Source organism: Equus asinus, chromosome 20 (genome assembly GCF_041296235.1).
Source record: "Equus asinus isolate D_3611 breed Donkey chromosome 20, EquAss-T2T_v2, whole genome shotgun sequence".
NCBI classification, from domain to species: Eukaryota; Metazoa; Chordata; class Mammalia; order Perissodactyla; family Equidae; genus Equus; species Equus asinus.
The window spans coordinates 34854528-34881442 of record NC_091809.1 but is presented as its reverse complement, the minus strand read 5'-3'; the positions used below and the strand labels follow the sequence as shown (position 1 = coordinate 34881442).

At 46.0% G+C, this 26915-nt stretch overlaps 1 protein-coding gene across 5 annotated transcripts in view; it reads left to right on the top strand.

Annotated features, from left to right (window-relative positions):
* Nucleotides 1-26915, top strand: part of FLI1 (Fli-1 proto-oncogene, ETS transcription factor) — a 122668-nt gene that overhangs the window by 78363 nt on the left and 17390 nt on the right. For all 5 annotated transcript variants that reach the window (XM_070489932.1, XM_044752119.2, XM_014864055.3 and 2 more), the window contains 3 exons: nt 592-746; nt 5021-5224; nt 13414-13479. In XM_070489932.1, coding sequence (XP_070346033.1) covers nt 592-746; nt 5021-5224; nt 13414-13479 — 425 coding nt within the window. The remainder of the gene's footprint in view (nt 1-591; nt 747-5020; nt 5225-13413; nt 13480-26915) is intronic.

Sequence of the window (26915 nt, the reverse complement as noted above, 5' to 3'; positions counted from 1 at the left end):
TACATGAGATAGAAATAATTCTCTCAGAAAACATTGATTGTTTGCCTCATATATAAGGCACTAAATAAGACACTTGAGGTTAAAGAAAGAAGGTAATGATACCATCTCAGGAAACTCCCAATTCTGCAAGGCTCATAATCACGTGGTATGACCAGTCCTAGAACCGAGGCCGAAATAAAGTGCTATGGGAGTGTGGGTAAGGCCTACCGGGGAGCAAGGACTTGTGCGAGTGCCTCTGAAGTATAGGGTGCCGGGAAACAAGGCTGAAAATGTAAGCTGCAGGCAGATTGGGAGGGCTGCAGTACCGTACCAAGAAGTTCAGACTCTACTCTAAGGGCAGTAAGGAGCTGCCAAAAGTTTGTAAGCACTGTAATTATAGGATTGGGCTGGGAGGTGAAGAAAACTCTGGTGCCGGCATGGAAGACAGAAGGAAGGCAGCATCAGCAGCATCCTTGTCATCGTCGTGACACCAGGTGGGCCTCGGAAAGGTCCCCAAGGTTGTCTGAGTGATCGCCAGGGCGAGCTGCCTGTGCTGTGTGGATGGCAGCAGCACCGCTGACTTCCTCTGGGCTTTGTCTCCTCTCACTTTAGGGAGTCTCCGGTGGACTGCAGTGTTAGCAAATGCAGCAAGCTAGTTGGTGGAGGCGAGTCCAACGCCATGAACTACAACAGCTACATGGATGAGAAGAACGGCCCCCCTCCTCCCAACATGACCACCAACGAGAGGAGGGTCATTGTCCCCGCAGGTACTGTGGGAACCAGGCTGCTGGCTGGCATCCATGTCCGCACTCTTCTGGGCTAGTAGTCGAGGGGCAGGCCTGTCCCAGTGGGCATCTGGACTTCACCTGGTACCCTATTCTCTATGGGAGTGCTTAGTTGGGGAGGCTGCACTTCTCACCTTTCTCTCTCGCTGCCCTCCAAGACCGTATCCCAATGTCACCAGAACCTTGAAGTAGATTCCAGAAGCCCCACCCTCAAACAGGTCACATCACAGACTTTACATCAGTGCCTGGTACCACAGGATGAGGCCTGCAAAGAGAGCAGAGGCAAGGCCATCTGAACCAAAAAGGAGTCCCGGGAACTCCCAGACATGCCCGCCCTTGCCTTAGGGAGAAAAGTGGCTACAGAGGTCTGTCATGTCCATCAGGCGGTGCTTCCTGGCATCTGCAGGCTTCCACCTTTCCCAAATTACAGCCGGCTCTTTCAGTTTCAAAATAGAAATAACTATATTTAACAAGTGGAGGGCCTTAACATGTGTGCAGCAAGTTATGTCATTATGTAAAAATAGCCTATTTTTCCTAGGTATTGGTGCTGTTGGTTACAGAAAATAAAATCATTGTTCAAGCCTTCAGTCCATTGGCTGGACATTGCCTTGGCTGGACCAGCAAGCTCAGCCCCTGGTCAGAAAGGGAGTTTGAAAACTGCAACGTGTAGAGTTGGTGCCAGGTAGCAGGAAAAAGAACATCCAATCTTAAGCAAAGTGAATTACAGGGCAGGGATTAAAGTTAATCTTACCAAAATAACTCTACCAAAAAGGCAAAACCCCTTCCATTTGGAAAAGTGTAAATGCAGTTGTGTCTGGGGGCAGAGGATTAGACTTCTCTTTGAGGTAATCCCAAGGAATTTGCTTGTGGGTCAGGAAGGCGCGGTTTTGTCATGGGCCTCTCCTTCCTAGGCCCTCCATGTTTGCATTCCATGGAAAACTATCTCACCAGCTCCTAGGACTATGGCTAAATCCATGTGTTTGGGGCCAAATTCAATGAGGCAGGGGGTGGGAGGTATGGGGACAAGGGAGACAGGAGAGGGATGGGCTAATGGGAATTCTTCTGGGCCCTATAGGCCTTGGGAATTGTTCCTAAAGCATTTTTAGTTTCCCTTCTTCCACAAGCATATGACCTTACAAAGGAAGATGAAGAACAGCTCCCATTCGTTGAGTGCTTTCCAGGTGTCAGGCACCATGTAAACCGCTTTATCTACATTACATCACTCCTATCTTTTCATGTTTGATCTCCTCTCTCCCTCAGGACACCAGCTAGGAACGTTTAGCTCAGGTGCATTTGTAACATCCAAGAAGACCATGTCTTCTCCCTTCTCATCAAAAGAAGGCAGACAATGAAACTGTAGTGAAGCTTGGTGGGAACCTCTCTACACTCCTCAAAGCAAAGCCAAGTCTCCCCAGGCCTTTGCTCCTTTGGTATCAATCTGCCTGCTTTGCCAAACAGTAGCCAGCATGGGAAGCGACTCTTGAGGATTAAAGAATTAGGGGATTAGAGATTCTCTCTCAGTCAAATATTGACACCATCTCATTTCTGTAGTCACTTTTGGGAGGAGAAAGGGGGCAAAAATGGCCAGACTGCTTAGTTGAATCTTCAGCTCTGAATTAGTGTTGAAATACTTTCAAAAGGAAAATCAAAATGTCAGATGTCAGTCTTCAGTGAGCCAAGGTAACTATAGCAGTAATAATGAAAATAGTGTAAATTCATATCAAAGGGTTTTTAAAGCACTTTGTGTACTGAATTCACTAGCTATGGATTTACTTCATTATTTTTACCTCTGGCTAGATCTTTAAGCCTTTTCCTCAGGCACTTTGGCTTTCTCCAGGTCAGCTTTCTGGACGTGAGGGAAAGTCTCATTTGGGCAGGTCTACAAATCAAGGCAGTACAACATTGGTGGAAGAACTGGTTGAATTTATGGTGGCATTTCAAGACAAGTATAAATGAGGGCCCTAGTTAATCACCAGTTCCAAGTTCAAATGGGAAGAAACTAGGACTAAATCATCCGGGAAATACATTTGGAAGAGTTTAGCGTGATCCGGAGTGGAAGATTTATAATTCATTGTGCTGTAAAGGGAGAGAAATAATATTGTGATAGAGCCTGAAGCAAGGGAGGAAATAATAAAATAAATAAAATATGTGGTGTACTATTGTATATGAGGCCTTGGATCTCAAAGTAAGGAATTAGGAGAAGCAAAGGCGATCAGACGGAACAATGTGCTACATAATCCACACACACCCGCCCGCCATTTTTCTTTAGAATTCTACAGTGTGCAAAATTATTTCCATTTACCAGTGGTCATGCCTAATTGTTTCTGGCCAGTAAAAGAGTAAAACAAAGTGAGAAATTTATCTGAGAGAGAGAGAGGGAGATGCAGACAGACTTGTATCGTGAAGCTCAAAGAGGAGCTCCATTGTTTGGGCTGATAGCTCAGTAACTCACAGGGGAGTTCAGGCAGGACCGTGAGAAGGTGAGAGGAAAGGCTGTGGATCAGGCGACCTACCCTCTCAACTAAGTGAAGTCCTGGGAGGACTGTGATTGGAACCCCAGCTTGGACTGGGACTTACGGTTGAGCTAGGGACCCAACCTTTCAAGACTCCACTTTCCATCTGCAAAATAAAGAGAAAAGCCATTTTGCAGGATATTCTTAATAAGTGAAACATAGGACACGGGGAACAGCTGGCACATACTAGGTACCCCAAATCTGGGCTAGTACTGGTCACCGGGTACTGGGTTGTCGGTATGACATCCAGCAGCAGCCTGTGACCTGGACTCCAAATTCTCCTCTCCTATCCCATCACTTTTTGCCACCTGCTCCACCTCCAGCACAAATACAGCAAGGCTCCACACGTGGGCCAGTGCTGGGCACTTTGCAAAGCAGACTCGGCCCCCAACACCCAGCTTGTCGCACATGAAAACCACGGAGAAGTGGAGAACCCAGGCCTGACAAGGGCAGTCAGCAGAAGCTCTGAGAAAAAGCACTGGAGAATCTGCTGCTGGCAGCCCAGCTCCACGGTGTGAGGGAGACAGCAGAACCTCGCTCCTTTTCCCACGGCCACTCCTAATCAGCCAAACCTGGTTCCCACATTTACCAACAGCCATCACAGGCTCTTAGAATGTGAGGGTAAGGTGGTTGCGAGGTAGCACAGACATTCCTACCAATAAACATGCTTATAAAACAGGCTGGGTAGAAGTGGGGGCTGACAGCTGACATACAATGTCAAGTCTCCTCCCCTCCTCCAGGAAGCCTTCCACTGCTCTCCAAATTCACACTCTTCCCCACCACCTATGATTCTTTCAACTACCACCACCACATCTGTTGCTTACCTGTGTGCTTTTCTGCCTAAATGTTTCATATAGATAGATCTTTAATGAGGCGAAGAGCCGTGTAGTTTTATTCTATGATGAGCATATTTAAAGTGTTTATTGAATTCACTAATAATTGGTTGCCAAGGAAAGGTGTGGCTTAGAGACTGTGGTGAATGATAAGATATAAGCGTTCTACCTACTGTGGAACCTGCTAGAACTCATCACCAGTGCTCAAAGTACACACGCTCCCCTCACACACACACACTTGGCTCAGAAGGAGCCGTGAGGGTCCTGCGTGGAGATGGCCTCGGCCTTAAACTGTTCATGTTCACTCAAGGGCGAGGTCCTCTTCTCTCTCTGACACCACTTCTCGTCCTTGGGGATTTAAACACCCTAAAAACATTTTGGTCATGATCTGGTAGAAATTTCAACACACCTGTCCCCAAAAGGAGAAAACCCAGGTTGGATTTATGTTAAAGACTAACACCACTGGGTTTTCCAATTACACAAATGGAATTGCAGTAAAAGTGTACACACGTGCATACTTTTCTGTAGCCATCTGAGAGATCGGTGTTCTGCGAAATCACTGGTGTTCTTAAGATACAGATGGTTTCCCTTTCCAGAGACGTTGGTCCCTGGCTCTGTGGAACTGTGTTTATTTTCATTTTAATGTCGCCATTTCTCAGGCAAAGGTTTCAATTGCCCTGCAAAAACTTTAATGAGAATGTTGGGTGAGGATGCAGAGTGAGGCGTCTACAACCTCCCCCAGAGTGGTAAGTGCTTCAGGCAGCACCAGGTGCAGTGGAGCCAGTTGGAGTTCTGGGAGGGAACCCACTTTCCCACTAGGGAGGGTGTGGGGGAGACGCTGCCTAGCCTTCCTGAAGCGGAGGGAGCCCCTGCGCCTGCAGCCCTTGCTAACAGGTCCTCTTCTCTACAGACCCCACGCTGTGGACACAGGAGCATGTGCGGCAGTGGCTGGAGTGGGCGATAAAGGAATATAGCTTGATGGAGATCGACACAACGTTTTTCCAGAACATGGATGGCAAGGAACTGTGTAAAATGAACAAGGAGGACTTCCTCCGAGCCACCTCCCTCTACAACACGGAAGTGCTGTTGTCACACCTCAGTTACCTCAGGGAAAGTAAGTGCCCTGTGTGTTTCTGGGCAGTGAAACACCCCCGAGGGTGCAGCCCAAGTCCCCAGGGCTGGGAGAAGACTCTGCAAGGCGGGCTTGGCTCCAAATGCATGAAGCTGGTTCCCCACAGAGCCAATCCAGGAAAAGGAAATTGGGTCCCCTGCGGTGGTTTCTGTGGGGCAGATGCTACAGGAGCTGCAGGCCGGGGCATGTGGAGTTGCCAAGGTCACGTTGGCTCCTACAGATCCTGCAAGGGGGCTGACCCAGTCCTGTAGTGTCAAGGGAAACAAAATAAGGAATGGAGAAAAAGTAGGGAGCTGGGGCCCAATGGGGTCTGCCAGAGGCTAGTCACACTCTTCCCATCAGAGCCCTTTCCAGAAACTACTTCCTCTGTCATTATAAATAGATGGATACCCTGGCTGGTATTTTCCAACAAGAACTTAAAGTTCCTACAGGAAACTCTGGATTCATAGATTTGGGATTTAAGGTCTTGAAAATATACATGTTAACTTCCTATTATCCTTGGGGTTACTCTGGCACCTCCTAACTCCACCTTTTCCAGATGCTACCGACACACCGTGCCTTGCTCAACAGGGAGAGGAGCAGATGCTACAGGCGTGTTAGGGTCTGTTGGAAGTGTTCTCCTGGTACAGTCAGAAGGAAAACAGCTTTGGAAAGGGAGAGTTTATAAAAGCAAGTGGGCAGTTGTGCAGAGGATTATTCAGTACAATGGTTCTCCAGCCCCAAGCTCCCGTCGTTTTGATATGAACTTGATTTGATAGGAAACGTACACAGGGATGGGAACAGAATCCTTTTAGGCCCACTAACATCCTTGGCCTTAACTCTTCACCAGAAACCCAGGCCAGGTGATATATCATGACCCCAAGGACTGAAGGGTTGTTCTGTGGCAGAAAAATGGTACTGGGATCTGGGCGTTGAAGTGACAGGAGGACAGATGTGGGCTCACTCTGTGCGGGAGCTTTCTGACAGTCAGCCCTGTCCAAAGACAGACTGACGGCTCAGGATGTGGTATTTGCTGTCAGTTGCCAAGGCTGCTGGGAATCTTGCAGGAGTTAAGCTTGGCGAGGAAGGAATTTGACAATTTTGAAGCCCCTTCAAAGCCAAGATCCTAGAACAGAGTGTGCCGCTTTTCCTGGTCTCCTGGGCTTGGGGTTGCTTGCTTCCTCCCTTGCTCTCCATTGTTCGGTGGGTCTTCAACTTGTGGTCCTTGCAGTCTTCTGTCTTGTTCTGCAAGAGTGTGCAGCATGGGGTGGGGACAACACACAATGGCTGTAAAAATTACAAATTAAAAAAATGCCCTCGGAAGTTTCCACCGGTGCCTCGGGGCTTTCCAGTCACCTCTCTGAGGTGCCTGGTAACCAGTGGGAGAACGTGGATGATGCAGTGTGTGTTAACTGCAGAGCAATGACCTCATGTCTGACTCTTGCTGCAACATGAGGTCAGCCCAAGAAACAACAATTTCAAAAAAAGGGGCAATTTTCCACCCAGTGTTTCTGAGCTTTGGAGAATTGGCATTTTCTAATGATCTGTATTTCTCAGTCTTTAAGTGTTTATACTATTTTATAAAAAGGACCTTTGCACAGAGTCCTGCAATGAGGCTAGGGAGGCGGGGCAGGCGGTGGAGGTGGGCACACACAAGCTGGGCGTGAGGAGAGAGCAGCAAAGCAAAAACACTGACCAGTTCTGCCTTTCTGCTTCTCCTGGCATCATATGGCAGGAGGTTCAGGAATCTCTGGCCCTTTTCTTCCTTTGTGGGAGAAGAGATAGACAGCAACAGCATGACAGCATGCTGGGAACACTTAAAGGGCCCAATAATTTTGGGCTCCATGGCAGAGCCCTTGTTGGGAGAATGTTCGAGCACATTCTGACTTGATGTGGGAAAAGCCCATTCATGCCGTGCGATCCCCAGGACCTGCTTTCTGGCAGGTCCCTAAACAACCTGGATCCCCACTAGGACTTCCTATCACAGAAGAACCCCAGCCACAGACTAACACGTGCTTCAGAGGTCCAGGAATTACAGAAGGTGGTCGTTGTGAACCATTAAGGAATCTTCCTACTGGAGGAGAGCAGATAATAAGGCGCAACGTTGTGAGCAGGTTGTGAAGAAGTGGAGGCCAGAGAGTTTGGTATTTTGGGGGTATAGGTAGCAGGCCAAGAAAAAGTGTGGATTGCTTCTTCTTTCCTTCTTTCCTTTTAAGAATATTCATAGACATTAAGGAAGATGCCCCAAAGCAACAAAAATATGAAGTTTTCAGAAAGGAGCTTCTTAGTGGGCAAATTTCCAGAGTTGGGAGGAGATAGAACAAAGCACGTATATGATATAATGTTGACTGAAACCGCTGAATATAAAGTGGTCTGTGCATTGATGTGAAAACCATGTCTGCGTGCAAAGGCAAAAAGTAACGTGCTTGTATTAAAGTTCAAAACAACTTGCCTCAGCATAGTATTGTAATAGTCTAGGTGCCTTTGAGGAACCTCAACTTACAATGAGCTGCTATCGTGGAAAAAAGTTTTCATTCCTGCTTCTTTCTAATTGATGTGTACGCTCAGGGTCCAACTTCTGGGACCCCCTGGCGCTGGGTGGCGGTTGGCCTGCTAAGACTCCTGCAGGAGGTTACGTGCCTGGTGACTGTCTGTTCTCTGGATTGCCGGGAACTCCCCAGTGCCCACCACCAGGCCCTCAAGCACTTCACTGTTTTTGCAGACTGACTTCCAGGGGGTGTTTTGTGCTGAGGCGGGGGGCCAGTGCTTTGGAGAAAGAGGTTGGGGCAGCCGATCGAGGCAAGGGGAAGGGATGCTCATTCCTTGCACTTTGTCATCTGTCCTTTTGTTGAGGAGGACACTGGAGTTCAAACACTTCCACTTTGGCAAGAGGTGGAAGGAAAAAAGCTGAGATCCGTGATACAGATGGAGGAAGTACCGTAGGGCTGAGGAAAGCCAGAAAAGGAGAGCTGGAGACCTTCTCATTTAGCTGTAAGTCAGAACACTCCAAAATAGTTGCGCCTCTCCACAGGGTCTGATCTTTCTGGGTTTAGTAGGAAAAAGGAAACCTTGTAGGATTATAAACTCCGGCGTCAAATTTACACTTTCGCAAAGGGTACTTGAGTATTTATTCTGGTTGTCTGGGAGGAGGTTTACTTTAAATCTTAAATACCAAATTTTAAATTAAAAAATGTATTTTCCAGGGTAGAGAAGAGAGATCCATGTCCTGAGCCCCTCCACACCATGTCTAATGGCCTGGCATCGACCCAGCCTGCCTGGAGGTGCTTGTCCTTCACGCCTTGGCTTTTCAGCTGCCCCAGCAGAGTGGCTGTACCCTCTCCCGTCCCTCTGTCACGTCACCCACACTTGAAATGTGAGGAGGACGGGGAGGGTTGGTTCTGGAGAGGATGCTCACAGTACTTGGGGTCATTCTGGAGTCCCCTGGGGACACCAGGGCTCAGGCGTGCATCTCCCCAGGTGTCATTCACTTTACATGGACAGGATGCCCCCTTGTGGACACCACGTGGACAACTATTTATAATCCCCATTTCAAAGCCAAAGTGACTGAGGTGGGGAGGGCCTCAGAAACTGGTTCAAAGGTGTACAGCCAGTGGAGACAGACTGGCGTCTAAGACCCAGGCCTCTGAAGTCCCAGTGTGGAGCCCAGCCCACAGCCTCATGCTCTGATGTGGGATGACCGAGCAGACAGTGCAGCTAACCTGCCCACACCTGTCTTCCCTTCTCTATTTCTGAGTTAGCCTCACTCCCCTGGGGTTCCACATTGAGGGCCAGGCCACTCTCCCCACAGCAATTTCTGTTTTTATTTGTACCGAGAGATAAAATGCTTTCCGAAAACTTTCCTGTGGCCTCCTGGAATGAGGCAGATTAAGCCAAACCTATCACCACACTAACCCTGTCCTCCTGTCTTGCCCGCGGCGCCCCTCGCTCGGCCCTGACTGGTGGCCGGGCCAGTATCTCTTGCAGGCACACCCCATTTGGCAGAGGCCATATTTACAGACGGCAGGCTGTGGGAAGTGAGATTGGGCATCACGAGGCAAGATTGGGACGGCCCTCAAAGGAATGAGAGCTCTCCCCAACTGGCAGTTCAGACTCAGGGCCACTGGGGGGAGTTTGGGGTTTCTGGGAGCCCAAAAGGTCCTGGGTGGGGGTGGTCAGAGACAGAAGAAGGAAAAATAGTCTTTTTTCATTTTACAAAAAGTTGTCTTCTGTATGTATATTTGGGTCTGACCTGTGAAAAATCCTAAGAAACTGCATTTTCAAATAGTGGTGGCACAAGAGAATAAAATATATTTTATGTGACAAGGAGACCACAGAAAAGGTATCTATCTTGATTCCCATTTTTAATTTAAACTTAATGGAAAACACATTTTGCGTTTTGCAGCATTCCCACCGGCAGCCTCAGATGGTCGGGCAAAGGTGATGGGTCCGGGCAATTAAGCTGGTGAAGTATTATCCCTTCCAGGCCCGGGCCTGACCAATAAAGGAGAACAGGATTCCTGCAGAACAAAAGTCCAGACTTCCCTAGGTGCAGGAGTCTGCCAGGCCTTCTGTTTAGAGGATAGGGCCTTATTCTCTCCTCCCTCCCCCCTCCCCACTGTGATGGCAGCCCAGAGAAAAGGGAGGCCCCTGGATGCTGACTGACAGGGAGGGGGGCATGAATTTCCTGTGAGGCAGGAGACAAAGGCTCTGGCCCTCCGAGAAGCATTGTCTCCCCTCCCCCAGGTGTCCCAGATGAGGTGGAGCTGTGCAGAAGGCCCGATTGTTGGGGCTCTACCCCACACCTGCAAAGCTTCACTCTGCTGGTTTCCATCTTCTTTCAGATCCCTAATCCTTATCCAGTGACGGAAGGACTCGAAACGGAAACTTACGTTGTCCTCATGCTTTCACTTTGGGAAGGCCATCCCATTCTCAGCAGCAGCCACTCCATGCGTTTCAGGGCCCCAAATAAATAGACCTACATATATGCCTGCAGGCATGCATAAACAAATAAGTAACCAAATGTTTTAATTCAAGTGTAACATACAGAGAAGTAAAAGTCATACCCGCACAGCTCAAGGAATTATCACAGAGTCAATGCCCTCCTGGGACAAGCACTGCCAGGTCAGGGAGTAGACCAGAAGCCCCCTTCTGCCCTCTCTCCTCACCACCCCTCCCTCCCAGAGGTGACTCCTGTCTTGATTTCCAGCATCATGTGAGTTTGGTCTGCTTCTTAGATTGAGCCTGGAGGCCGCAGGGTCTGCTGGACTGAGGGCAGGTTTTGTAGATACACCAGAATGGGAATCCTGCCACCTGGCCTTCCTTGCCGTGTGACCCTGGGCAAATTACTTGACTTCTCTGAATATTGATTTCCTCATCTGTGAAAGGGGAACAACGTGATACTGGCTTTACGGGGCTCGTGTGAGGATTAAGTGAGAATAGATGTCCAGCACATGGTAGGCGTCCAAGCGTCTTGGCATCCGTCCTCCCCATCACAGCCATTTGCTCCCACAAGATGGTGTCAGGAAAGATTAGGAGCTCAGCAGCACACTAGCCCCATGCAGAAGGAGCCTCAAAGCAAGAGAAAGAAACCCAAAGCTGCAGAGTGGGAGGCCAGGCTCCAGGGAGGACCTTCTTCCATCAGAACAAGTTCCCTTAAGAAGAGTGAGCTCTGCCACCCTCTGTAGCCTGAGGACCTGGTGACATAAAATTGAGCAGAGAAGGGAGTGAGTGTTGGTCCTCGGGAGGGGGGTCAGATGCCCTGACCAGCCCCTCCTCAGGGAAGCAGCCTCTCCTTCGAGGAGTGAAACTTGAACCAAGAAGAGTCTTCAGGGCGAAATCCTTTTCCTAGGTAACCATGAAATATGTATTTCATGCAAGCTTTGCAGAGGCCAAATGACCCTTTCTCCAGGCTTTCTGGGAGTTTCCTGTGGAATTCACGTGTGCCCAAAGAAGAACTTTCAGCAAGGGGAAGTTTAATCAATGTGGTTTATCTAAGCTTCGTGCTCTCAGCTAAATCGGCCCAATGACTCAGGCAGATTGCTCCTCTGAGACCATCATTTTTCTTTATTTGCTGCAGCCATGAGGTTTCAGCCTGAGGGAGAGAATGTCGGGATGGAGAGGCAGACATTCTTGGTCTTACTCCTGAGACTTTTTTCTATTCTCTTGGAACATTTGGTCCATTTCTTAACCTCCTTCCAGTCATGGAGGATTATTTCTTATTGCAGCAGAACCCATTCATAACTCTAATTCCAGAGCACAAGACGAATGCTCAGCAAGCTCTTTTATAAAGGGTTTATTGTATGTAATTGTGGTGTCTGTGGAGACGGGATATAAAAATAGTAATGATAATAGCTAGCATTTATTGACTCCTTATTATGAGCCAAGGACTGTTCTGAGCACTTCACATGTATTATTTTATTCGATCCTCACAACATCGTATTAGGTGCGTGTTATTATTGGCCCATTTTATACATGAGGAGCATGGCTTAGAGCGATTAGGAAAATTGTTGGAGGTCACAAAGCCAGCAAGTGGTAAGAGGCAGGTCGAATTTTAAACTCTCATTTGCATAACAACTTATATTAAAATAAGGTTGTCGCAGCCTCATTTTGTCCTTGACATTTTTGAGTGTGAAAGAACAAAACACATCTGGTTCTTGGATGTTACATGCGTGTGACTGTCTCATTTCTAAAATTGTATCCACATATCTACACTTTGGCATATGGTGGTCTCAATACCACCTCTATTCCTCTTCTTTTTTGTCTGGAGCTGTTTTGAACTAGAAGTAACAGTTCCCCAAGCCAGAAGTCAAAGGTTCTGGGCAGCTGGATGATGCTTATAAAGTTCTCCCCCTCGTCATCTGGCCTGGAAGGGCACACGTTTTCTGAGGCACACAACCAAACGCCCACAGCTGGGCGAGGCAGCAGCTCTGCTCCTGCATCCCTTCCATGACTTGAGACTAAAGCTAAGACTGTCTGACAGCCCATTCGCAGTGCCAAGCCCTGGCCCCCGAGTCAGTGCACTCCGTCCCAGAGAGCAGGAAAGGGATGGTTTAGAACGACTGTTTAGGCTCAAACACTATGTCAAGCTTATTGTGTCCTTTGTCAAAGCAAATCCCAGCCCTGGTCTTGATAGTTCTTTAGAGTTTCCCCAGGAGAATCTCAAGGAGAATCGCAAAAATGCCTGCGTGTCACGAAATACAACTCTTGAATTCGCTGGAAACTAAGGAACAAATCTAGTTTTGGGGAAGAGGAGAAAATGTTGTTTGTATGCAACAGGAAAAACTATCATCCCTTTAAAATGCCCAGACTAGTGCCTAGTGGGAGTAGTCACACATTAAAGTTTGATTTTAAGATTGTAGAGCAGTTTTCTGGGAAGACCAGAAATTCAGTGGATTTCGCCTCCTGTTTAGTTGTATTCTCTTAGACATGTGCAAAGGGAGGCAAGAGTTATTATTGGGAGTACCACCCCCCACCCCTGCCCAACTGCCAACACCCCCTCCACTAACAGAGTGTTGCCAGCCACCTCACCCACCTATGAAAGAGCCTGACCGTAAACCCAAAGCTTGTCATCGCAGGAAGGAATCGTACTGGCTTCCCAGGGTGTGGCAAACTACAGGCTGCAGGCCACAGATGGCCAACTCTGGCCCATGGACAAAACAAACAAGAATGTGCGACAGAGACTGTATTTAGCCCACAAAGCCTAAAATATTTACTATCTGGCCTTTAGAGAAAAAGTTTGCCAATCCCCATTGTAGTTCAACCCCTTCATTTTTCTGAGGAAGAAATCAAGGTCTAGACACAGCAAGCCACTTACCCACAGTCACCCAGGGAGTTAGCAGTAGAGCCAGGACAGGCCCTGGTGTTCTGAGTCCCAGTCCTGTGCTCCCGCCATGACACAGTGTGGACCCAAGAACATCAGAACCATCAATGTGGCTGCTGGGGTGGGTCATGGGTGTCCCACCCACAGCGTTCCGTCCTAACTGACTCGGACCCTAGCTCTGGAAGCCATGACAGTCCTCTGTGATTGGCTCCCATGGTGGATTACAGTAACTTTTCTTTCTCTCAACGAGTCATGTGTCCCTCTTCCCCCGCCCCATCTCTTCTTCTCCCCGCTCCCTTCTCATTCCATCTCCTACTCTTGTAGATCTCAGAAGCGTGTCTTGGTTCTAACCTGCTTTTGCTTTGCCTTTCAGGTTCACTGTTGGCCTATAACACAACCTCCCACACAGACCAGTCCTCAAGACTGAGTGTCAAAGAAGGTGAGTCTGTTCTCTCACGCACTTGGAATTCTCTTCAGTACCAGGCATGGCACTGTTCCATGCTGTTAAGATTGGTGTAGGGAACCTGAGGTCTATGCACTGACTCTTGCTCCACTCAGCTTTTTCTGGCATATGAGATGAGGAGCCAAAGCTTAACCTCCTTGTGCCACTGTTTGCAAAAATACAACAAGGTTTTAAAATATCTTGTAATGATATAAAGATATGACTTGAGGTTGTTACTCCATGAAAGGAAATGTGTTGAAATTAGAATGAAATGAATACTGCTCACTTTCAAAGCTGAAACTTGGGATTTTCTCTGTTGAAGATAATGAAATGAAGATTTCAAAGATTCTTCCAATACCTCATTTTAAGGGTTTTGTTTCTACAAAAAATTTTAGCAATGCCAATTCATTTTTAAAGTGGTGATTTGGGGATTTTGTCTGGGAGGTTTGGTTTGGTTGAGAGAGAGAAAAAAAACAGTCTCCGCAAATGATTTTTGCCAGTGAGGAGTTTAGCAAACATTACAATAGCATTTTCAGCCTCTTTATTTATGAAACAACACTGTGAGGGTTTGTTACTCCAGATGCTATGTTAGAGTCTGGGCATTTAAACAAGGGAGTAATTCATGGTACCTGGTTTAGGGGAAGAAAATGTGAACAAATAGTTATTAGGAAACACAGTAAGTGAGAAAAATCTGCCCAAGTCAAAAGCACAATCCATCAAGGAGGGGACTTTTGTTTGGGGCTTGTAAGAGTGCGTCAGGCATTTTCTCTTCCTTGGTTCTCTCTGCTTCTCAACATTTTCTGTAACGCACCCCTGCCATAACATAGAAAGAAGGCAGAAGTGTTCACTGCTGGCTGCATGCAACGTAGCATAGCATAATATTTCTGAGAAATACAAGGCTCCTCTAAGGGAAGAGCCATAGAGACCATTTGGTTCAAAATCCTCATGAGTTATGAAGGAAACAGAGCCCCAAAGAGCCTGGGTGCCTTGGCCAAGGTCACACCTTGAATCACCTAGAACTTTGTGTTTTCTGTTAGCAATTTATAACCAGAAAACGTAGTGGAGGAAATATACAACCTGATGAATCTGCTTTCCAACGTTTGTGTTTCTCCTTTGCTTCCTTCTCCTCTGCCCCACCCTGGCCGGGCCTATTTATGCTACCATTTGCCTTTCCAAATCAGATTTATTGGATTTTGCCATGAAAACTGAAGTTCTGTTGACTCATTCTATTGTCCAGCCACATTTGACTTGATGACCTACGTACTTAACATCCTGTTGCAAATGTTTATAAGAAAGAAAATGTATTATAGTGACAAACACATTAGATTGGAGGTCAGGGCTCTTTCAGCTTACTTTGGGGAAATCAATTCATCCCCTGAACCTCAGTTTTCTGCCAAATGAAGGGGCTGAACTAAATCAGTGTAAGTCAAAGCCAGACTCTCGAGCTCTTGACTTCTAAGGAGCTGACCTGGGAGCCACAGGGTGAGGGCTCTGCTTTCATTCAGAACCACTGTGTTTTGATCTGTTTCACTTTTTGAACTTCATTTCATTGCAGATAGAGATCCAGTTCTTGGAAGGAAGGAAAAGAAAGAGAGAAGGACTAGAAGGAGAGAGGGAAGAAGGGAAGGAAGGAGACAGGAAGAAAGGAGGGGAGAGAGGGAGGGACAGAAGAAGGAAGGAGAGAAGGAAAGAAGGAAGACAGGCAATCCTTGAATGTTCCTCCAGTTCTACAGGCTAAGCCCTGCTGACAATATCAGAATTAACCAATGATGCTCTGGGGCAGAGCCAATGAGAGAATTTCTGATATCGGGCTTAAAATATAGATTTCAGTTTAGAAGCTAATTCATCTGAGTTGAACTGCATTGATAACCAACTCGTTGCTCCTTCCGGGGCTAGCTTTCAGCCTTTCCTCCACCAGCAGTGCTGCATCTCCTTCCCCTGGTCCTTTTGTGTGAGGCGAGCGCATTCGTAATGCTGCTGGGCTCATTCAGGCTATTGCAAGGGCAGCTCGCTCTGGCAGTGTAGCAACCCCTCTTCTGAGATGAATTAACTTTAGTATCCAGGCAAGCACATGCTGCCAGGACTTCATTCAGGTGGTGCTGGGCATTTATCTCCCAACATCGGCCCTGGCCTCTAGAGATGATTAAGTCTGTGCTTTGCAGGTGCACCTTTTGTCCCAGGCAAGCTTTCCACTTGAGCTGTCTTGCTGCTCTGTCGCCTCCCGCCTTGTGAGGTGGTCTGAATCTGTCTGAACGGCCTATCATCCACAAAACAAAGTACATTAGCAAGACAAAGCTCACCAAGCTTCCCTCCCTCCTTTCAGCCTCCCCCCACCTCTCTCCTGCTTTTCTCTGATAGCTATTTTTATTTCTTAAAATGTTAAATGGAAAAATAAAAAGAAGACATCATGCAACCTTGGCTCCATCTTGTTTGAATAAGACACACACAGCCACAAACAAACCCAGAGTTCATCAAGAGCACCAGAGCTGTGTGTGTGTGTCTGTGCTTCACAAAGGGCAGGTGCTGGCAGGAAGCACAAAGGAAAGAAGGTGAGGAGACATGGCTGTTAATGCTTCTTCAAGGCACTTGCCAAATTGGAATGCCTTTTTTTACTTTAAAATGGCACGATCACCCTTCCAGCATGTCTCTTGAAAATGATGGCACTCTCTAAGGGTTATTTGTACCCAGGAAGTGAGGCTAGATTTTAAAAAGTAATTTATAAGTCTTTAAGCCCCTTTGACTTAAATAACCTATGGTCATGGATTGGACCTAGCTAGAACCGTTGTGCTGTCTCTACCTTTAGGTCTCAAGGCTAATGCACTTAAAAAAACAAATTAGGATGGAAGGTATTATTACCTATTTGCAGTAGCAGCCACAACTGTCGTGTGTCGGATTCTGTGATACCTCAGACACGTTCACCTGCTTTGCCTCTGCTTTTGAGCCAGGCAGCCTTCCTGTGAGGAAGATATGATTATGTCCATTTTGCAGAGAGAGAAAGTGAGGTTCAGCAATATCAAGGGGCTCTCTGAAGGGCACACAGCTATTCAACAGCAGAGCAAGGACTCAAACCCAGGTTGTAGGATTCCAAATCCGTTCCTTTAGATGGTCTCCCTGACAAACACAGCCTTTCGCTTCTAGCTGACTTGGCATGAAAACAATAACCTGGCTGAAATGTAGTTGGGCAGAGATTTGAATTTTTTTCCGTTATTTTTCTCTGTCCTGCAATTTTCTGACTATTATCTCCATTTCCGCCCCTGCACTACTCTCTTTTCCAAAGATGAATTCATATACAAGCCCTGCTGGGCACTGCCCCCAGCCCTAACTGCCGAGAATCACCTGGAGAGCTTTGTAAAGACACTGATGCCCTAGGACAAAAACTGTATCACTCCACTCATACGAGGTACCTTGAGGAGGCTGATTCACGAGACAGAAGGTAGCACAGTGGTTCCAGGGGCTGCGACAAGGGCGGAATGGGGAGCAGTTTGGAAGGATGAAAAAGTTCTGAAAGTGACAGTTTCGCAATGTAAATGTACTCAATGCCACTGAAATATACACTGAAAAATGGTCGAAATAGTAAATTCTGTTATTTCTGTTTACCACAATAAAAAACACACAAAAATTTAAATAGAAAGTATTTTAAAATACGGGGCTCAGGCCCCAAACTTGACCAATTAATTCAGAATCTCTAGGAGTAACACATGGGCATTGGAAATTTATTTTATTTATTTTTTTAAAGATTGGCACCTGAGCCAACATCTGTTGCCAGTCTTTTTTTCTTCTTCTTCTTCTTCTCCCCAAAGCCCCCCAGTACATAGCTATATATTCTAGTTGTGGGTCCTTCTGGTTGTGCTATGTGGGACCCCCCCTCAGCATGACCTGATGAGTGGTGCCATGTCAGCGTCCAGGATCCAAACCAGCAAAACCCTGGGCCCCTGAAGTGCAGCTCTTGAGCTTAACCACTTGGCCACGGGTCGGCCCCTGGAAATTTTTTGAAGCTCTCCAGGTTACTCATAACCTGCAGCCAAGACTGGGAAGCCCTGTTTTACAGTGCAGGCGCAAACCGGAAAGAGGAAAATGAGCCCCATCTCAAAGCCACCCCAGGCTTTCTTGGAGATGCACTGGATGGTTGATCTTGACCTTTCCAGATCCCAAATCAACTTAGAAAAGGAAGAGTAAGACCTGTTGGTATACTGTAAGGAAGATGTAGGTTGAGTGAAGGGACCACGTGATAATGATTAGGTTTTTTTCATCCTTGTCATTGATGATGTTGTAATTATTAATGATTTTAACAACTTTACATCAGTATATCACTTCACATCTCAGAAACTCCTTTCTTATATGTGCTTATTATATGTATCTGACAAGTAGATACGGTATTGGTAACTTGATTTTATAGGGAGGACACTGGGCTTCTGGAAGTTAAGTGGCCTTTCCAAGCGCATACGAGCCCTGGAGCAGGACCACTGACTCTCCAAACCCCGTTCTCTCTGCCCTCCATGCTGAGGTGCCAGGGCGTGTGCACCAGCGCAGGTCAGGGCTCCACCTTGTTTGGGGATAAACCCTGCCCTGGGGCCCTCCCAGTGTACTCAGCTGGAAGATCAGCATGCAAGAATCAGCAGATCTCTCTTCCAGAGCTGCTTTGCATGCCTAAACCCTCATTTCCTTAGCTCCTCATGTTGGGTCTGCTTAAATACCTCTGACTCTCCAAAGCCAGAGGACATTGAGCCTTGTTTATTAACTCCTGGATCTCATAAACCCACCGTGGCCCGTGGAGCACTGAGCTTCTAGCCCCAGCCTGGGAAGACTTTCAGGACCCGCTGCTGAATGCAAAACCACTTCTCCACTGCCGGGAGATTGCTTGCCCACAGAATAGCCATCTCCAGCAGTTGCCTTGGCTGATGGATAAAACGTCTGTCTGCTTACACATTAAGTATGGCAAAGAGAGCAGGGGAAAGTCCCTTTCCACGTCCTTTTAGTGAAATGCCCAACTGGCGCAGAAGATCTTGCTAACGAGAGCCCTGCTTCTCTCAAGATTTCCAGATGGTGGGGGCCTGTGCACAGGGCGACAACTCCTTTTCTGCAGCCCTTTATTGTTTGCCAAGCATTTGCACATCCATTATCTCATTTGCACCTCACCCCATCACCGTGAGAGGCAGGACTGGTATTGTTATTAACCCCATTCTGTATGTAATGAAAACAAGGCACAGAGAGAGTTCAGGGTTCATTGGAAGTCACCCAGGTTTGGGGGCAGAGGAAGACTCAAATCTAGGTCGCTGGTGTTCTTTCCTCCCTCCAGGCTGCTTCTCACATCCTTATCTCAACATATTTAAGCATCTGACATCCTAAACGTTCTTTAGTTAATACTCTCCATTTACCCGAGGTGGGTCTTGATGTCCTATTTCAGCAGTATAGCATAGAGATTGAAACTCAGGCTCTGGGCACAAACAGACTATCTGACCTTGGAAAAGTCACTTACTTTTTTCTGCCTCAGTCTCCCCATGTATAAAATGAGGATAATTTCAGTGCCCCTTCAGGGATGATATACTATTCACAGGGTCTACACAGCAATAAGTGCTTGATACAAGATAGTTCCACGAATTATAGCAGTAATTACTATTATTATTGAAAAACAATGAGAATATTTTTGAAGGTCTATTATATGCTAACACTATGCCAAGGGTTGTGAGGGAATCCGTACCATATCATATGGCATGATAATACCCTAGATGAGACCGCCAAGTTGCTTAAAACCTTGTTAGGGAAATACACATATGGAACTATTAAGGAATAATGTGAAACTGCACATAATCAAATAGAAAAATGCATGCTACATACAAGAACTTCTCTGAAAGTAATGAAGAGATGAAAAATTATTAAAAGCTAAAGTTGAATATCCACTCCAAACCCTTCATGGGACAGAAGAGATGTGAAGCCAGAGAAGGTGTGGGTCCAGCCAAGATCACACAGGGAGTAAACAGCAAGGGACAGAACTTGAAGTCACTCAGTACCTTAGTCAAGATTGGATGTAAACTCTGTGATCCATGCCCTCCTCCACCCCATTCATTCATGTCTTCATTTATTAAGAACCTACTGTGTACAGGACACCAGGCTGAACCCTGAAAATAGGGTGCCCAACTAGCACCTACCCTCAAGGGGCTGACAGTCAAAGAGAGATACAGATGGGTCAGTAAATAATTAAATGGGGAATCTATCACCAATTCTTGCCATTTCCCCCTGCATTTACGTCCTCTGTGGGGTGTCCTTTATGATTTAATTTTAGAGGTCATAGTCAAAGATGGAAGGCCTCTAGAACATACAACATGGTAGCACTGGAAGTAGATAGTGAAACAAAGGGAAGATGATAGACACCAATGACACCAATCACTGTGCCTAGGTCTGTCCTATATGTGTAGGGGCTGTGGTGAGGGGCCACAAGTGTTCAGGCTGGGTTTTGGGGAAGGGACGCAGGTGAGTTCCTGGGGTGTGTATGAGTGTGCCCTGTGTACGCACCAAGGCTTCAGTATGTGGCATGAGCCTGAGGAAGGGAGCCTTGGGTGGGACTTTCAGAGGCTTAGTCAAAACTGAAAGACTGAGTACAGTTGGACATCTTGCTGTGAGACAGAGGAGCCAAGAGCCGGGGATTTGCTTCAAATTAGTCGGGGCTGGGGAGGGGATGTGGGCAGGAGCAGAGCTGAAATAAGATTGACCGTGAGTTCGTGCTTGTTAAAGCAGGATGAAGGGCCCTCCGGGGTTCAGTGGACTGTTCTCTCTGCTTTTCTGCGTCTTTGAAATTTTCCATAATTTAAAAGATGCCTCAAGAAGTTTTCTTTTGATGAGAGAAAACATAGATGAGGGCAGAATACTTATTGCTAAATCCTGTGCGCTGTGTGTATGGTGCAGTGACGGCGGCTGATGTGTTTTGGGGTCTGGCATGTGGGGGAGGGTGGGCTGTGGGCAGCCTCCTGAGTGTGGTGTGTGTGGGAGCGGAGGGTGAGCACAGTGTGCAGCATGGGCACGGGCTGTGTGCATGTCGCCCTGGAGAGGGTAACATATGGGGGATTGGTCTGGAACATGTGTGCCTGTAGGAAAAGGCCTGTAATACTGTGAGGTAATCTCCTGTTATTTTTAGGGAGTAAATAACATCTCTTATGTAGCAGGTTATGTGGCTCCACAGGCTCTGTCTATGTTAACTAACGTGCACTTAAAATTTGAGGGTATTGAGGCCTCACAGGAGGGCCTGTTAAGAACTTTGTCATTATATGTTTTTCCTTTATGATGAAATACCCCTAATCCATTTTTAGCAAAAGCAGGATGATTGCTGAATGCGTGTGTGTGTGAGTGTGTGCTGTTTCTGTGGTCCAAAGGCAAGATTTATGATTATAGAATAGACAGTAGCTTGCTCTCTCCGTTTTATTTTTTTAAATTGTTTTCCTTTGAAATTCCAGAGTTAATGTTTTGTCTACTTTCGATCTGACCCTCTTTGGAGAGCTGCATGTCTTTTTGTGTATGTGTGTGTGTGTGTTTTTCACCAGAGAGAGATTGAGAGAGAGAGAGAAGAGAGAGAAAAATAGAGAGGGAGCTGGAAACAAAGACTCGTTGTCTCTAAGCTGTAGCAGGCAGGAAACCCCAATCCCGAGGGAATTTCGCCAGCCAGCCCTGTCCCGGAGTCAGACTCCAGCTCTCTGAATTCAGTTTGACAGCTTGTCTGGGACACTTTCTAAGTAACCATTATCCTTCCTTCCTCTAAGTGAAAGAACTGTGACTTTTTCCCTGGGTGTGGGTGTGCGCTGTTATCGCACATATGTGGGTTGCACAGTGCCTAGGACCGGCTTTCTCTAAATCATTGGAAACACTTAGCCTGCTTCCTAAGACAAGTGTAAATTTGTTCCGGGAAAACAGGGCAAACGACTTTCCGTATCATACTATTGCCTTACTAGAGGCAGGTGTAGAGGAATTTTGGGGGTGCATTTCTTTTTTTCTTTAGTTCCAGTTACGGCATGCATTCCCTTATTTGTAGGAGCTCATGTGTCTTGAGAATAATTGGAATTGTGTCTGTTTTTTTCCTTTGAGGATTTTATGGGAAATATATACAAAGCTATCTTCCGATGATCGTTCTCCTCAGTTTCTGTGTTTGATTGATTAATTGATTATGGTAAAGAAATACACCATCGTGCATCTCACTGTGGGAGAGAACACAGGGGCACACGCCTGTGAGCCACGAGCCCCTGGGGTTGTGCCGAGCAGACGGCACATCTGGGGTGAGCCCCTAGACTTCTCAGCGGGCACTTCTCTGTCCTGTCTCCTCCGGTCACTCAGACCAGTTGACTTTGCCACCACAGCATGAGGGCTTGTGAGGCAAAAACCAACCTTTCCGGCGTGTGCATATTTGAAGTCCGTCCAGGTTCAGCTCTGCGGGTCTCCAGAAGCACAAGTCCCAGAACAGTCTAGATCACTTCAGGGTTCAGAAGCTTTGCCCAAGAAGACAGTTTTGCTGATTGAGTTTCTCACCAAAAAATTTGTCCTTCAAATGTGAACCGATTCCTGTCTAGTCTATTTTCAGACAGAATTTTGAATGTTTCCCATTCTCCCTTGACCTGGCATACCCTTCCTCTCATCTCACCACCACCACCCACCCAGTCCCAGTCTCACCCCCCGGCCCCAATTCATCTCCTAGGAGGCTGCACTCGCCCTTCAAGGCCCAGGTCAGATGACACCTCCTCAGTCTGTCTCGCCCACCCGTTCCCCACAGCGCTTTGCCTGTACCCACTGTCTGTCTGTTGAACGCAGCATTCAACAGAAGCTCTCCTAGCAGTCTTTTATCTTGCAAGACATGAAGCTTCTTGGAGGTGAGGACTGTGTTTTAGTCAAGGCCATTGGATGGATGGATGAAAGTTATAGGCAAAATGCCTTAAACTACTCCCCGGGAGTTCACTGTAGAACTAACCCTTCATGATGTTTCTAAATACAAGAGTGATATTTGGCTTCATCCCCGGCAGACATTGTATGGCACTTGCCTCTCCTCTCTACCTTGTCTTCACTGTCCCCTTCATTTGACCCCAAGGTGATTCCTCTGAAGCTGTCCCATCCTTGAATAGAGGGAAGAGCTTACAAAGAGCAGATTTCAATCACAAGATGATTCCAACTTCACCCTTTTGGCCCATTTTCTATCAGCTTAAACTCTCTTTGGAGGCTGTTCATGTCTGGGTCCCTTCCTGTGTGTGCCAATGCGAAAAGAGGCCGAGGACGGACCAAGCCAAGCAAAAGTAATATTGCAGGGGAGATTTCGTTTCTGCTCACTGAGACCTTCCTTTCCTTGGCTTGCTTATCGCCCTGCCCCAGAATGATAACAGCTGGCATTTACTGAGGGCTACCTGTGTGCCCAGAACTTCTCAGTTCGCATCACATTTACACTTCCTAATAACCATATTTAGTTGATACTGCTATTATTCCCATTTCACATATGAGAAAATGGGCTCAGAGAGGTTAAGCCCAAATCACAAAGCTAGTCCAAAGCAGAGCAGAGTCTGTTACCGCAGCCCCCCGCCCACCCAGGCAGTGAGAAGGCCCCACGATCACCTCTTCCTCTTCCATCCACCACCTCGTGGAAAGGCCCGTTTCTTCCAGGAAGCTGATGTCATCTAGTTGTGAAGATGATATGATTAGATTAATTGATTCCTCTGCTGCTCCAAAAAATCAGGAATCTGACTCTCAGTTCTTGCATTTCAAGAAGCCTGTTAGATGGTTTCACAGATGTTCTTTTCATTGTTGTGCTTTATAATTTGCATAACATTGCATCTCCTTTTGTATTTAATATTATACTTAAAAGAATAAAAGAAAAAAAGAAGAGATTTAGAAAAGGAAATGAGATCGAGAACACTCTTTCTATCAATAAGGAATGCAATAAGCTTAAGTCAAAAAACAAGGGCGGGTGGATATTAGTCCAATAAATCTAGTTGTGAAATCTCTCTCAAATTACAACAGGTAAGCAGTCCCTTGCCTCGATAAAATTTCTTCATTGATCCATAGTTCATAGGAGGAGAAACAAAGATATCAGAATTGCCTGGGACCGTTTTAAAGACACAGGCCAGGATGCTCCAGCCACCCCACCCCACACACCCTTGTCAATTCCTATGTGCCCTTGGTAGGCAAAGTAGCCAGGGAGGAAGCTGGAACTGAGCATCTATGTTCTTAGAATAAGTGCCTTCCATAGCTTCTGAAATCTTCTCCCCCACACCACCCCACCATTGAGAGCCAGGGTTTTATTTGAATACCTAACAGGAGAAATAAGCCTTCAGTGCCCTGCATCAGCATCCTTTCTGCTACCACAGTATTGGCCTTTTTTCATCCCTGTGCCAGAAGACACCCCAACCCCTGGTCCTGTTCCTGGATGCTTAAAAGTTCCCACGTTGGCCTTTCTGCCCTCCTCGGGCATGTCTTTTGTCTTTATTTATTTATTTTTTTTTCACTCTTATAAACATCCTTTATTTATCCCTACACAGCATTTATTACAGTTTAATGTAACTGTATTTTTACTACACTGTCAATCTTCTTGAGGGCAGGAATCAGATCTTTTTCTTCTTTGTATCTCCTATGCCTGGCATACAGTCCTTAAAAATATTTATTAAATAAATTAATAAATTTGTTAATATGATTCAGACCAGAGGATGCCTCCAGACAATTCTTCTTTTTCTCTTTTCTCTCTATTACCATTCTATGGTTTTTTTTTTTTATTAATGTTATGATAGATTACAACCTTGTGAGATTTCAGTTGTACATTTTTGTTAGTCATGTTGTGGGTACACCACTTCCCCCTCTGTGACCTCCCCCCACCCCCGCTTTTCCCTGGTAACCACCCATCAGATCTCCTTATCAATATACTAACTTCCACCTATGAGTGGAGTCATATAGAGTTCGTCTTTCTCTGACTGGCTTATTTCGCTTAACATAATACCCTCGAGGTCCATCCACGTTGTTGTGAATGGGCCAATTTTGTCTTTTTTTATGGCTGAGTAGTATTCCATTGTGTATATATACCACATCTTCTTTATCCAATCATCAGTTTCTGGGCATGTAGGCTGGTTCCACGTCTTGGCTATTGTAAATAATGCTGCGATGAACATAGGGGTGCAACGGACTCTTGAGATTTCTGATATCAGGTTCTTAGGATAGATACCCAGTAATGGGATGGCTGGGTCATAGGGTATTTCTATTTTTAACTTTTTGAGAAATCTCCATACTGTTTTCCATAGTGGCTGTACCAGTTTGCATTCCCACCAACAGTGTATGAGGGTTCCTTTTTCTCCACATCCTCTCCAACATTTGTCACTCTTGGTTTTGGATGTTTTTGCCAATCTAACGGGTGTAAGGTGATATCTTAGTGTAGTTTTGATTTGCATTTCCCTGATGATTAGCGATGATGAACATCTTTTCATGTGTCTATTGGCCATATTCATATCTTCTTTTGAGAAATGTCTGTTCATGTCCTCTGCCCATTTTTTGATCGGGTTGTTTGTTTTTTTGTTGTTAAGCAGTGTGAGTTCTTTGTATATTATGGAGATTAACCCTTTGTCCGATAAGTGGCTTGTAAATATTTTTTCCCAATTAGTGAGCTGTTTTTTTGTTTCAATCCTATTTTCCCTTGCCTTGAAGAAGCTCGTTAGTCTGATGAAGTCCCATTTGTTTATTCTTTCTATTGTTTCCCTCAACTGAGGAGTTATAGTGTCTGAAAAGATTCTTTTGAAACTGATGTCAAAGAGTGTACTGCCTATATTCTCTTCCAGAAGACTTATTGTTTCAGGCCTAATCTTTAGGTCTTTGATCCATTTTGAGTTTATTTTGGTGTGTGGTGAAAAAGAATGGTCAATTTTCAATCTTTTGCATGTGGCTGTCCAGTTTTCCCAGCACCATTTGTTGAAGAGACTTTCTTTTCTCCATTGTAGGCCCTCTGCTCCTTTGTCGAAGATTAGCTGTCCGTAGATTTTGTCTTTATTTTTATCAAAGCTGCTTTTAGATGCTCCCTGGAGAACTCAAGAACCTGATAGGTACCAACTTGCTCTGCGGTATTAATGATGGTGACAATGAATGCATGAACCCTGCTGCATTTTAATAAGGGAAAATGGCTTTAAGTAAACCTCAGAGGTGGAAGGGGAAATGGCGCAAGGCTGTGGGAAAGGTAGTTGGGGCCAACTTGACCCCTGGAGCACCCTTCCAGACTCAGCCAGACAACTATTCCTCCCACCACTGCCAGGGAGGGGCCTCCCATGACCAAGCATGCTCAGTGGGGTGGAGCTCCAACACAGTTACACCAATTTCTCAGTGGAATTTCTTATTTACTAAGCAGGCCATGCAGGTTTCGAATTTCCAATTCATCTCCAGACTCTTGACTATTACTATTTTAGGCCTCCCATCTCTACTAAGTTTCACTTTGACTTAGACGTTTCATCCCATTTCAGATAGCAAAGTGAAGACTCAAAGTGAAATTGGCCTCGGTTGATGTAACTCCATTGCCATTACCATGTGGTCTTGGTTTGTAATAGAAACTAGAAGTGACCCCTGTTGGCTGTTTTGAGGAGTGTGGTCCCAAAGTACTTTGGAAAGAAAAAGCCAGCTCCACAAGAGATCCAGATGGCCCACTGGTGGACATCTCCATGCAGAATATTCCAAATGTGTTTGTTTTGCAAAACAAACTGATTTAGAAATTCTACAAGGGGGTTGTTTGGGGGGCAGCAGTTGCTGGAAAATATTTAAAAGAAGCTTGTTCAGTCTCATGTTCATAAGCCAAATTTTTTCTATGTATCTATCTATCGGTCTATCTCTCTATCTGGAGAAAGAGAGAGAAACTTCTCTCCTGCCAGACAGAAGTGTAGGGTTAGGGGCATTTCCAGAGAAAAGTTAAGGCATAGATAGCAGATAGCACTGTTGGTTATTTTAATATAAAAACCTTTCCCAAGTTCTTTTTGTGGATGTAACAATTTACTCTCTTCAGAGAAGTCCCTATCTAAGATAATAAAGAACATATTTCTCATGAAACATCCTTTTCAGAGAAGATAAAGTCTTTGAGGAAGAAGTCCTATGGCTAGAAACACTAACCAGGACCTGGGTGGGGTTTTCCTCTCTAGTCTCAGGGATAAGTAAGCTCCCACATGTGAGGATCAATAAAAAGTTTACCATGCCTCCCTCTCTGCGGAAGTTCAAATTCTTGTGTGAGGCATATTCTAAAGAGAAAGTGGTAAATTAAGTAGGGTTATTACTTTATCAAAATCCAACACACCCTTCAAAGCCCAATTCAAGTCTAGCCTCTTTAAGATATTTTTTCCTTACTCCCAAAGACTGCGATCTCTTCTCAGAGCCCTACCACACTCACAAACTATCTGCGGACCTAATTACAGATTACCTTGTCTTCTCGAATTGTGAGTTTTGTCCTGTATCCTTTT